The sequence below is a fragment of the Sceloporus occidentalis genome, unplaced genomic scaffold, assembly GCF_023333645.1.
Source record: "Sceloporus occidentalis isolate IW3139 unplaced genomic scaffold, rSceOcc1.0.p SCAF_24, whole genome shotgun sequence".
NCBI lineage: Eukaryota > Metazoa > Chordata > Lepidosauria > Squamata > Phrynosomatidae > Sceloporus > Sceloporus occidentalis.
In genome coordinates this window covers 6,606,831-6,619,753 of record NW_028317004.1, presented here as the reverse complement: position 1 = coordinate 6,619,753, position 12,923 = coordinate 6,606,831, and the positions used below count along the sequence as shown (strand labels likewise).

The 12,923-nt window shown below is 34.1% G+C and overlaps 1 protein-coding gene across 2 annotated transcripts in view; it reads left to right on the top strand.

Annotated features, from left to right (window-relative positions):
* LOC149300562 (BDNF/NT-3 growth factors receptor-like) overlaps positions 1 to 12,923 on the top strand; it is a 109,582-nt gene that overhangs the window by 4,374 nt on the left and 92,285 nt on the right. For both annotated transcript variants that reach the window (XM_089484963.1, XM_089484962.1), the window contains exons 2-5: positions 3,213 to 3,287; positions 4,317 to 4,388; positions 5,516 to 5,584; positions 7,879 to 8,036. In XM_089484963.1, coding sequence (XP_089341089.1) covers positions 3,213 to 3,287; positions 4,317 to 4,388; positions 5,516 to 5,584; positions 7,879 to 8,036 — 374 coding nt within the window. The remainder of the gene's footprint in view (positions 1 to 3,212; positions 3,288 to 4,316; positions 4,389 to 5,515; positions 5,585 to 7,878; positions 8,037 to 12,923) is intronic.

Sequence of the window (12,923 nt, the reverse complement as noted above, 5' to 3'; positions counted from 1 at the left end):
GCTTAAAAGAGGCTCACATTTGCATTGTGCTCAACGCTGTACAATAAATGACAAAACCTATGTAATGTAAAATAAAAACTAAAACACTTAAATAAATATATAAATATATTAAATCTTTGACATGTTATGTATGTCTCACACCAAGGGCAAGACATGCAGGTAGATGCCTGGCAGTAGATGCTTAGCTATTGTTAGATGACCAGGTTTCTTAAATTATATCTGGGGACTATTTGATGTTTTAGATTTTTTTTTGTTTCTTTATTCCAGCAAGTTCAGTAAGTATACACTGTGTTTGGTGGGTTGAAAAAAAAAATAGAAATAAAGAAACAGAATTTGATGGCAGATAAGAATCATTCAGCCCATCTAGTCTACCCATTGTTACCTGCTTTAAAGACTCAAACAGTCTAGGCGAGTCTTCTTGCTATTAATGTATACAACTCAACTCAATGTATGGGTATCCACAATAAAGGAAGTGTAAGTAGAATAGCAACCTGTGGTTTAATAGGTCTGCCTCTAACAGAGTGCAAAGTTAATTCAAAATAACAGAAAAATAAGAAAAATATGGTACACCAAGTTTAAAGAATACAAAAACATTACGCCATATTGGTGATGCTGTTAACCTTTAAAATATCCGTGTTTAGCAGATAGCTCATTAGTATGGGATTTTTGCAAGAAGACAAAGTTGCTTTCTGATTTTTAGAATATCTGTTCTAAAAATGTCTGTCCCTTTAAGCATCTCAACTTGCATCCCACATTTAGAAGGGTATGGCTGTTCAACACTGATTTTTACAAGTGACCTAAAATGTCCTTATCAAAATAGTATTACATAATTAGAATACCAATTCATACAACTTTTCAAATAGCAAAAATGTTATATAATTGATGTATACTGCATTAGATACGTTTTTCCAATATAAATATATTATATTTTCTAATTTTAATATTTCCATTAAATGGCAAGTTTTTTTTTTAATATTTCCATTTAATGGCAAGTTTTCAATGATTTAGCTTATAAACAGCTTATAAGACCATTGGATCCTGTGATGACCAGTTGATTGGTGACTGAAACTTGCTGCATAAATAGAACCAAGCCAATGACTCAATAGGATTTATGGGAGTTGAATATCAAGAACAGAGCTTTGTAACAAAGAGCAATGTCCTAAAGTAGGGTTCATCAACCTTACTCCTCTACCATCAGCCCTCAGCTCCACAACCTCTGGAGTAATAAAAAAACAAACAAATAATACAATCTTAACTAGAATTGTGTATATCACACATGTCTTATTCCAACCTAGAGTTGCAATAAAATTGACTTAGATGTCATATGGTTTTGTCCATGTGGGCAATATTTACCCATGCTGTTAGTGTCCTAAAACAGGGAATATTAAGTGGGATTTTACAGTAAATTAAACCCTGTTTCATTACATGGCTTATAAATGTTTCATGCTTACTGGATATATCTGTATATATCTGAACAGTAATACAAATATTGACTACATTTTAACAGTGTAGTTAAGTAATTTAAACTTCATTAAAACAATAACCTTTTATTTGCTTAACATTAAAATTGATATCCACTGAAAAGAACGTTATACCCTTGAGACTTTTTATTCACCAAAAACAAAGGATGACCCTAAATGTGTCTATCAATGCCCCCTTTCCCCCATTATATTTTTACACTAAAATAATAAATAATACAATAAATGCACATCCTGACCCTGCAATGTTCATTTATTATAATGACAAAAATCAACAGTGCATGTATTCTTTTTTCTGTGTAAGACACATAATATGAGTAGTTCATTTTTGGTTTTCTTTTTGGAAAAGGGCAATAACTCTAGTAGAAATATACTGCCTTGGGATTTTCTGTGGCTGTCACACATGAAGATGTATCCATTAATGTTTTAACATTGCATTTATACTATTTGAAAGTACTTGCTGGAAAATAGTAGGACCTTTGCTTACCATATTAACCGCCTTCAATATGGTTGTAAACACACATTATTTCTGCAACAAGTTCTCATGGTATACCAAATCATTTTTAATATATCACCCAAATATCTCTAATAAATAATAGAACTGGTGACATGGACCATATTTATAGCAGAGAAGAACTCAACTATGACTCTGGTATGTGGTTAGGTAAATAAAACCACACATTATCATGTTCACAGAGAAAATTCACAAAGATTATCTTTAATAGGTTAATTGGCTTCACTAAATCATTTCTAATCATAGTTCTAATACATCTGGCTCCTTTCATTTTCATAAATTAAAGCACCAATCTAACCTTCTAATTAGTACATTATTAATTTAGCGAACTTCTGGGAACGGAACAGTCTACGTTATGTCTTTGTCTGTAGATGTTAGACTTCTGAGGCTCTCCATTTCATCTTATTTGAGAAGAACTGAAATTCCTTCTGTTTGAGATCCACTCCCACGTGCCTGTCACATATTCCGATTTCTTCATAGTTCAAAATGGCAGAAAATAGAATGTAACTGTTCTTAACGGCACATGTGGCAGATCTTTAGAATGCTGCGAATTCCCAAGAACAAAATGTAGCCAGCTGCTTCTGTACTCTACAACTTAATGCAATATAACGTAACATTGACCTATGTCTTCCTCATGCTATGCTGTTACAGCGCTGTAACTAGTTTACAGAAAAAGGTTCAAAAAAGGATGCAGGATTTCATCTCTTATAAAACCATACAATAAACAATAAATAAAACCTACAATATCTGTCGGTGCCATATGTCCTTAATAAAAGAATACCCTAATGATAAGTGCCATCTATGGGACGAAGTAGTTAAACCATTGGGCATCTCTACCTCATATGAAATAAGTCAATAATTTCTATTTTTAATTATTTCTATTTTCTTTATTATCTTTCATGTTTATTTGATGTGTGGTCACTTTGTATAATAATAGCAGCTTTTGTATAGTCCTCTTTAACAGTTTTATTGATGTTCGTATATTTTGCTAATCAATCATCGGGTTTTTTCTCAGGCACATTAAAATGTTTTACTAGCATTTACTCATATTAGGCCTCAGACAGTATACATGGTCTCAGACGGTATACTAGTTATAACGCAGTCATATACAACTTTAGGGCCTTAATATTTGAGGATAGGAATATGATGTGAGTGTATATTGTAATGCATTCATTTTTCCATAAAATTACATTTATAGGTATATTCTTTTATCTTTTTAGTTACATTGCAAACCAACAAAACCTTGCGTCTATAAATTATGATGATATCAAGATTTACACTGGACTGAGAAACCTGTGAGTACTTTTCATTTTGTTATCTTGAATTAGTTTTCAGGATTAGTTTGTGTTAGTTATTATTATTATTATTATTATTATTATTATTATTATACCTGTGGTGCCCTATGTGTGGTGTTACCAGCTATTAATACACATAGTCCTACTGGAGTTTTAAAAAAATCTTAATAATTTGCAGTAGAAATACCCAATGGAACACGTTACACAGGGATAAAAATGTGAAAAAAACCCATAAACTTTATTTAGACCTTATTAGGTAAACTTGCTTATAAAAATTCAGTAATTATTCTGTGTAGTTTTTTACATTATCAAGCAACTTGTGTGTTTCTACTGTGTTTTAAGGCTCCTAAGACCTGTCTGTGCCTTTAAGACTTCAGATATTTTAAAGATAGCTCTTCTGTATGTTACATCTGTACAATGCTACTTAAAATGTTGTTAATTATTAGCAGAATGACTAAATAATTCTGGTTTTCAGTTAAGATCGCCATATGTTTAATCACAGCAAGCCACATTTTGCTTTCATTCTGTCCACGTGTTTTTGGAATAAATTGAGGTTAAGATATGGTATATATTTTCATAAGTCATATTTGTCCAATGAAATATTCTGGAGAGATGTTTAACACATTAGTAATTTATTGTACCTGTTTAATGGACTTGCAGATTATGTAATTCAGCAAGGTATGACTTTTCCTGTGCCAGAAAAGGGCCTTGTGCCAGATTGGCTTAACCATATAAGTGCCAGTGACGTATAATAAGCCACATTAGTCACATTCTCTACCATAGGGAAACCCATTTTTTTAAAAGTTAATTCATTTTTTATATTTTTTATATTTGATATTGTATTTGTTTGTTAGCTCCTCAAAATATAATTTATTGACATTAATAACAGCCAAGTAAGGTAGTCAAATGACTACAGAGTTCTACAGAGTTGAAATATTATTGTCAGGAGATTTTTTTTTGTCAATCAGACCTTTACAGTGGGATGTGGTGTTTGTGTAGACATTGCTAATCAGTGTGTTTCCTTTTTAGGACTGTGGTTGACTCTGGACTAAAAGTTGTGTCTCGCCTGGCATTCCGGAACAACCTCAAACTAACTTATGTGTGAGTAATGATTGTGGTCATTTGTTATAATTCTCATTTGTCTTCCTGGCTGTCTGTCTCAGTGCACTTTTAAAATGGATGGCTTGTCCTATGCCGAAGATGTCTAAAACGCAGAGTAAGAGTTTCCAAATCATAAAGACAAAGTATTCTTTGATTTACACACATGGGCCAAACAATAAATGACACTAAAACTATTAATAAAAATGGTGGCAGGTGTTGAATATCTTTCCCTGTTATGTTTCCTGGCAAGGCTTCCAAAAGTGACAGACAATTAGCCTGTTGTGAGACCTTTTGTCTTGGCACCATGGAAGACATTATGTATTTACAGAATTGATCACGCCTTTTATCCCGTCCATGCAATCCTCCACATACAGTAAATTTCAAAGACAACTTTGAAGGTGTTGGGGAGCACTGGTGGACTATGGACAACCTCCATAAGGAGACTTTTTATTTAATGTTTCTTTCTGCCTGAGGACTGTCCAACAGCATCAGTAAAAAAACCAAAACATTCTGTTCTCCTCCCTGTAATAGTGTAATATCATGCAGTACATCTGTTTTCTACACAAGAATCAGATGCTGTTGGCAGGACAGACTTTACAAAGGCAGACAACTTGTGGACAGTTCAGACCAGAAGAGTCATGGCTACTAAAATGAACCACAATTCCCATAATCCTAATCCATAATTTGCCCAGGCATAAATAGACAGGGAATCATAGTATTTATCATTCAGCAATAGCGGGCAAGCGTGTTGGTTGTGTTGCTCTAGAAAATATTTTACATTGTTCATATTACCAAGGCTGAAGTATACTTATCAACACTTACAAAGCTCACGCATGTTGGGACCTTTACTATAGTAGCACAAGAGTATATGTATGGTATGTTATTTCATAGCCGTGTTACGTGATGAGATGTTACTTCCAAGTTCTATGTTTTTCCCTCTTGAATACAGCAGTTTAATTCATTTATCATAATGAAATATTTTGGCCATTAATAGACTCAACGCTGAGATCATTTCTATTACACAAATTAAACACAATTCAATATATTGTTGTTTTACTGCTTTTTGTTGCCAAATTCACGATGACTCCATAACCACAACATAGAATTGTTGGTTTTTTTTTTTGCAGAAACCTTTCTCGAAACACACTGCCAACTCTAACCAGGAAGAATTTCCGCCATCTTCCGCTGTCTGAACTGTAAGCTATGGTCATAATTTTTTATTTGCTATTTTTTAAACAAAGTCGATTATTTATTGTATATAAAGGTCATTAATATGGTACAGTGAGCTGCATGTACCTATTCTAGAGAAAAATAGGACAGGAAGCCTGTAGACAATGAACCATTTTGGAAAGGCTTTCTTATAGGAGCTTCTGACCGCAATATGCTAACAGTAAGCCTAGACGGCCAATGCCACCAGCGTAAACATGTGTAAAGCAACTCTAGATATATTTGTGTAGTTCCGGAATAGCAAAAACACTTGTTCTACAGGCTCTCTATGGGAGTGTAGTGAGTCTCTGGTAGGAGCAGCTGCATGCTGGCGTTCTAATATCTTAGGCAACATCTCCACTGTTTGATATTCTTGAGCAATAATGTATTGCTTTAACCTAGCACAATGAGTATTGGAGGTCCCACAGCAAAATAAACAGTACGATACGCCAATTTCCATGCTGTGTTTTATTCCCTGAACTCACTGAACTGAAAACATTGTTTCATGAAAAATTAGAACATATAGTTCCTGAATTTAGATTCCTTAAGGACAATATCAGTGGTGGAAAAGGCTAATTTAATACACTACGTTAAAGGGGTTAATACACAAATGGCGTTTTAATGTAGATAGAAACATAAAAAAACATACATTAAATCACTGCTGGAAAAGATCATTAATCTTCACGAAACAATCAATAAAATGTATGAATACAGATACACTGTATCAGCTGTTCTTAAAGTGAGACAGCACACCTCCCTCCGCTAACCCTTTTACATGTAATTGCTATGAAGCATTATGATTTAAAGGGCCCATGTCAATGTTGTTAGTTTTAGTAATTCATCATCACCACTCACATGTCTAGATTACTTTACATAAAGGAATGTTAATATAATTCACCAGGGAATGAGAAACGTTTTTTAAGGGGGTATTGTAAACCCATTTATCTAACACCCCACAGGATAACAATTAGCTAATCTCTAAAGCCGAGAGCTGTGGGAAAGGTGAAAAGAGATCGCCGGAGCATCAAGCATCGAAGGCATTTTGCTTGGACCCTTAACTCAGGCCTTGTACTGTAACGGATCAATTATATAATTTCATGTCCCCAAGATTGTAAGATTCGAATTGAGCTATTGCCGACCCATGCGTTATGCATAGTTTTACCATTAAAAAATGTTCAAGAATTATACTCTGCAGAATTAACCCTTTTGCTGTCTGCTCACTAAACTTTTAGTAACTTTTTCTATACTTTTTCTTTTACTGTCATCCTGCATGTTTCTAATGTCTTTGTTCAGTCTGTCATAGCCAGTTGTGGTGAAATGAACTTTTGTTATTCCCCTTGAATGTATTAGCCTGGTAAATAGACGTTTTGCCAAGAAAGATCCCCTTTGGTAGGCCATTTGATAAAACAGTTTTGTGAACTGTTCCAAAATGCAGATTCAAGTTGGTTATATTCTTTATTTCTAAAATAAAAATAAGATGCCTCTTCATAATTATATTTATGATCACGGCGAGGGAAGAACACTTACCACGTACTTTTGTTTGTCTTTCAATTCAATTATGCTCTAGTTTAGCGAGGCTATGTATGTATATATATATATATATTTATATATCTTCAACAATGGATTACTCTTTTCAGAGGGTATGGCAAAATTAGAATTGGCGGACTGAGACATACCGATATAATTAGGTTTACGTATGGAATTTTCACTAAGGTCAAAATGAATATCAGTGTTAAATATAATACAAAGAAATGTCAAAACGTACGAAACCTGATGAATTAAAGTAAAGAGCTAATACATTGGCGTTAAATAGAAAATGAAAAAACATAACATTGCCATTAAGGCTTGATTTTGATTAAATACTTAGGTGACAGTTGATTTACGACTAGGGTGACTACATCAGCCAGATCGCACATACATTTCACTGTTGTTAACAGTACCTGTAAAATAATGCCCTGTAGGATGTAGAACATATAAACTCATAGATGGAATCCCTTGCTGTACATCCTGAATTCCATAGAGCAGCAATTTAAATGTGTTGGTCAGCATCATGTGAAATGAATGTGTGTGTCCTATTTAAAAATTGCCCGCTTGTAAATATTTACAATAACTTTAGAATCTATGAACATTTTTATTAGATTAAAAGTATCTATACTAGAATATTTAAATTATTTTAAAAAAATCTAAATCTGGTATATTTGATACTATTGTATAAAAATATATATATTCTATTGCTATTTTATTTTTCTTCAAAAATTAAGCACATCTTTCTCCTTTTTTCTAGAATCATAAATGGCAATCCATTCAAGTGTTCGTGTGACTTAATGTGGATTAAGGTATTTCAGGAGGCTAAATCCCTTGGTTTGGAGAACCAAAATATATACTGCCTCACAGATAATGAGAAGAAAATTGACCTTTCCAGCATGCAGATCCCCAACTGTGGTAAGAAGTTTTGATTAGACATTTCCAGTGTAGAATGATAGTTAAAGTATTATTCATCCTAAATCTGCTTGTTTATAGATAACTCAATGTCCTTTTTGTTTTCTTGTTGGACTCACATCAGAAACATACAGAGTTCCCCATCAAATTAGATATCTGTTTCGTTCCAATTATATACTATAGGCCCTTGGCCGGAGCGTCACGTTTCAATATTCATACATTCATCTTGGTTTCTCTTTGTAGTGTTTTACCCTTTAATACTACATTGAGCAATTTTATGGTGTCCTATCTTATTAGAATCAAGTGCGTTGATATGTGACTCTTATATTTGAATAAACTATAATAAGAATTTTGTATTACTATATATCACAAGGGTGGGTACATTTCAACTTGCAAATGCAACCAATTATCACTTTACACAACAGTGGTATAAAGTCTGATGTTGGTGACGTTACAAGGGTATCTTGGTGGAGATGGGTCTAAGGACAACAACAAAATACCATTTGTAACTGTAAACACACAAATGGATCCAATCCAAAGCCCCGAGTTGGTAGGGGTAGCAGCCACCAGCTTCTCTGCTATGTATGCATGAATAACCAAAATACAGCTCACTGTACTGAGTTTTGAGAAACTTTGAGGCTAATTATATAATCTTTAATGATGGGGAAACAGCTTATTGATCCAAGGAGAACTCTGACTGCCATTTTGGGGTCAAGAAGGAATTTTTTCCCTGGTTAGTGCACAATTGGAAAGAGCCAAACTGGGGTTTTTTGCCTTCTTTTGGATCAACAGCAAAGATATAGATATAGGAAAGGCTGAACTTGATGGACGCATTTCTTTTTTCAGCCTATATAACTATGTAACTATGTAAGAATCTACATTGCAGTCTGCTTCCGAAACACCTTAACAGAAGGCATCAGATGTGTTACACTTGCCTAAATTCCTAGAAAACCACTAATATGCTGCAAACTAAACATTATGAAGGCAGAAAAAGTGTTTTGAATGTTGAATGGAAACTCTTGTATACTCGTATTACTTTCTATAATCTCATATCATTTCTTGACAATGACATATTATAGGAGTGGGCAGGAAAACACTACTGGTCAATGATAATTGTATCTAATTAAATATACATTAATAATGCATTAGGGCATACTTATGAAATAACACAATTGAAAGAGAATGGCCATCACTGTTAAGATGTCAGGTAGTAGGATTTCATGGTTACATCCGCTCCTGAGAATACGTCCTGTGGCCATGAAGTCACTAAGTGCTGAATAATCTCTTACCAGGTCTCAGCAAGAACACTCTGACAAATAATGCTTCTATTCCTATTAATTTACCTTTCTGCGGAATATTGCAATGGAATCATTGAAATCTCCCTACATTGAGTGATTTATTTACTTTAAGTAAAGTATCGTTAACATTTGAATTTTTTTTTAATTCCTTCACTGTTTGACCTCTATCACTCCTGCAGGAAGGCCATTTATACCATGGCTTTTTGTCTTATCATTTCTCCCTCCCCTAGGTTAGTCCCCCTAAAGTATTTATTATTAACACATTCCTCTCTTTCATACAAGTATATATAGAATTTTGATGGCTGATAAGATCCATTAGGCTATCTAGTCTGTCTGGTTTTTTTATATCTTAAGCAGTGCTTGATCTCAGATTCAGGATAGTTATATGCCTTCCCCACCATGTTGAAATGCCCTTACTATGAAATGCAGTCTGCAAAGGGAAGACAATATAAATACAGGACAACATTATAGTTGTAAATTAATTTTCCATTATATTATCAGTTAGAAAACGTATTCCATTTCTCTTTTGTGAGAGCTGTAAAACATTATTAAATCTGAATTCAACAGAGACATCTGCTCTTGCTTGCTGACCTCCAGCACACAACACTTAACCGAGGAGAGAAACTCTGAGGTACAAGAGAAACCTTTAAATGCTTTATGTCATGGAGAAAGACTTAGCCAACAGAGAGAATCCCATAAGATTTCAGTGCATTAGATTCGTAGAGCAACATAAGAGTTGGAGTGCCTACTATTGCACGATTAACGAGGATCTCCTTATTATACATTGCTTACTCTCTGGAGTGAGAGTAGAGGTTTTTTTTAATACAAAGATGATGCATTATTAGCTTGCTCTAGAGCCCTGGGATGAGCTGGAGGTTTTTATTGCTATCTGGTGTCCTAATCACAGTGAGAAGTATGTTAGTCCATGTGTGATAATAGCTAGCTTTATCTGAGATCCTCACAGAACGGTTTCCCCAGCCAAGAGCTCACATCCCAGATTGTTTGGAGTGGAAAGTCTGGCTGCAGTCCAGGCACCGGAAAAAAAGGACATGGTGATAGAAATTTATCTTGCAGGTGAACAAATAAAATAAGACACTATGTGGAAGTGTCTTCCTAAGGGGCAGTAAGGAATTTATGTGTCTCACATGTCGAACCGCAGGAAAATAAACCCCAAAGGAAGTGAATACGACCTGTATTGTGTTGTATTCTTTATGCATAGTTTATAATGAATTATTAATAATGACACTTAAGAGTGTTTAAGTAAAAGATTGGGGGCCACAATAGTTTTGTAATATTGGTTGGGTGACCTCAAGCTTTCTAAATTTTATATAAATGCAGTAACAAAACCAAGTATGGGGATATTGCTTTAATATACTAATACTTACAATAGATTGTATTATTATTATTTTTTAAATAGATGCTTTTTTCAAGATGCAGGACTTCTTAAGACTTAGAAATAACGATGAGACAAAAGCATTAACCTTATATTTAGAAGAAAGAGGTCTTTCATCTGGGCTTTTTCTGGACCCTGGCCTTGACATTGTCCACTCCTCTAGTGGTTTCTAATATGCTTTTAGGTTCTTCAGAAAGTGTAATACTTCAGGATCTAACCTCCACCAAGGCAAAGGGAACACACTCATATCAAATGCCTCGTGATAGAATTGGAAACACAGAGCACAGAAATGTGGAGCCAGTTATTTAAGCAGTTAAAACAGCTCTGCTAGATTAAAATATCTTAAAATAGCAGTCATGCCCACATTTATTTTTGAATTTTCAGAGATAGGACAAGTGCATTTGACCCCCGAGTCTGGGTTGACCAAAACCCAGTCCTGTCTTTGCCATCAGCGTTATAGCTAGGGAAACAGATTAGGCTGAAGGTATCAGCAAGGCAGAGGATTCCTAGTGTTTCACAAATAAATAAATAAAATTATATATATATATATATATATATATATATATACTGTTCAGTACTGAATTATTTATTATTTTATTTAAAACACTCCTCTCTATCCCTTTATGTTTAAATCCTGTGTTTGTACACTGATGTTTAAGATTACTTTATACTGATTTTTATCATTAATAATAATAATAATAAATTTACATTGTTACAAGAAAGCTTTTTTGTAATATAAATTAAATAACTTGTCAACATGCATTCATAAAAATGGAAACATTTGTTGAAATACAAAATCTGTCACATGAGTTTTCTGTAGTTCTGTGTCAGATATTAATTAGACAGTTCCTGGCTCTGCTGGCAGCTCATATGTTACCAAGAGTGACATAGCTGTCATTAACATGCAGGACATATGAATGAGGCAGATGGCTATACATTTTGAGATGTACATTTGGCGAATTCATTGAATGCAAAGGTCACAATGTTAGCCAAGGAACATGGTCCACTGAACAAAAAATACAAATAATAATAATAAAAAAATAGTAATCATAGTATCGACTCTATAAAGTAGTGCTGAAGAGCAGTTGTTCATAATGAATAAATGTTCAGCTGCCTCATACTACCAAACACCAACTGCTCAACACATAGTAACAGATAAAAGGAAGACCCTACCAGCAGAAGTGATAGAGATTTATACTGTAAGGCATACGCTATCCTGAATATAAGACGAGACCAAGGACTCATTAAGGTTTCAGTCTTTACATCAGGAAATACGGGTAGGCTAGAAGGGTCAATGTTCACCTAGAGAAGGCAGCACAGAAAAACATGGTGTACTTACAATGTTTCAATACACTGTATGATGAAATTTCTTTAAAAAAGGTAATGAAACATCCTAACATGGGATACATATTTGGGACTAAACGTTATACAATTATGGCTGAACGGACTCAGTTATGCATCAGACGAGGTGTCACCTTTTCACACATTCAATAGAATTTTTTTTTTGCATCTTGATAAATAGCCGCCCTTGTCTCTTCTTCTCTGAATACACAGCTCCCTGTTCTTTCTGTGATTTATTCCTCCATTTGAGGCCTTATTGCTCACTACTGATTCTCTCTGTATTCCCCCCACCCGTCACTGCGGAGATGAAGAGCCACTTTGCTAAGGAAAATGTAATTCTAGTTCTCACTTGTTTCCATGGCAACAGCATACAGAAATGAATAAACTAGTCATGTGGTAAAGTGTTCTCGATCATATCCTTGTTCTTTTCTGCAAATCTTAGAATTCCACCCCATACCCATCCATGCTCCTGTTTAATTACAATATGGTGCCTACTGACATCATGTTAAAAAATGTCATACTTAATTATACACTTTAAATCGTATTCTGATGAAATGCATTAAATTCCCACATAACTGGTATAGGAGCATAACACAGACTTTTGATAATTATTGGAATTTATCCTTTTAACCCCCTCCTTTTTTTCATCCATTTTATGCCAACGTCTTTTATTTTTTTTTTTACATAAAACTGAAATGGCTGCTCGGAAATTTGTGCATTTACATCAGTTTCTTGGTGTATTTTACAGATATCGCAATATCTCATAGCTCATAATGGTATGTTAAATTGGATTATTCAAATTATGTCTCAAAATTCTATAGGCCACAGTAATTCTAGGCAATCTAAAATATTTCAGAG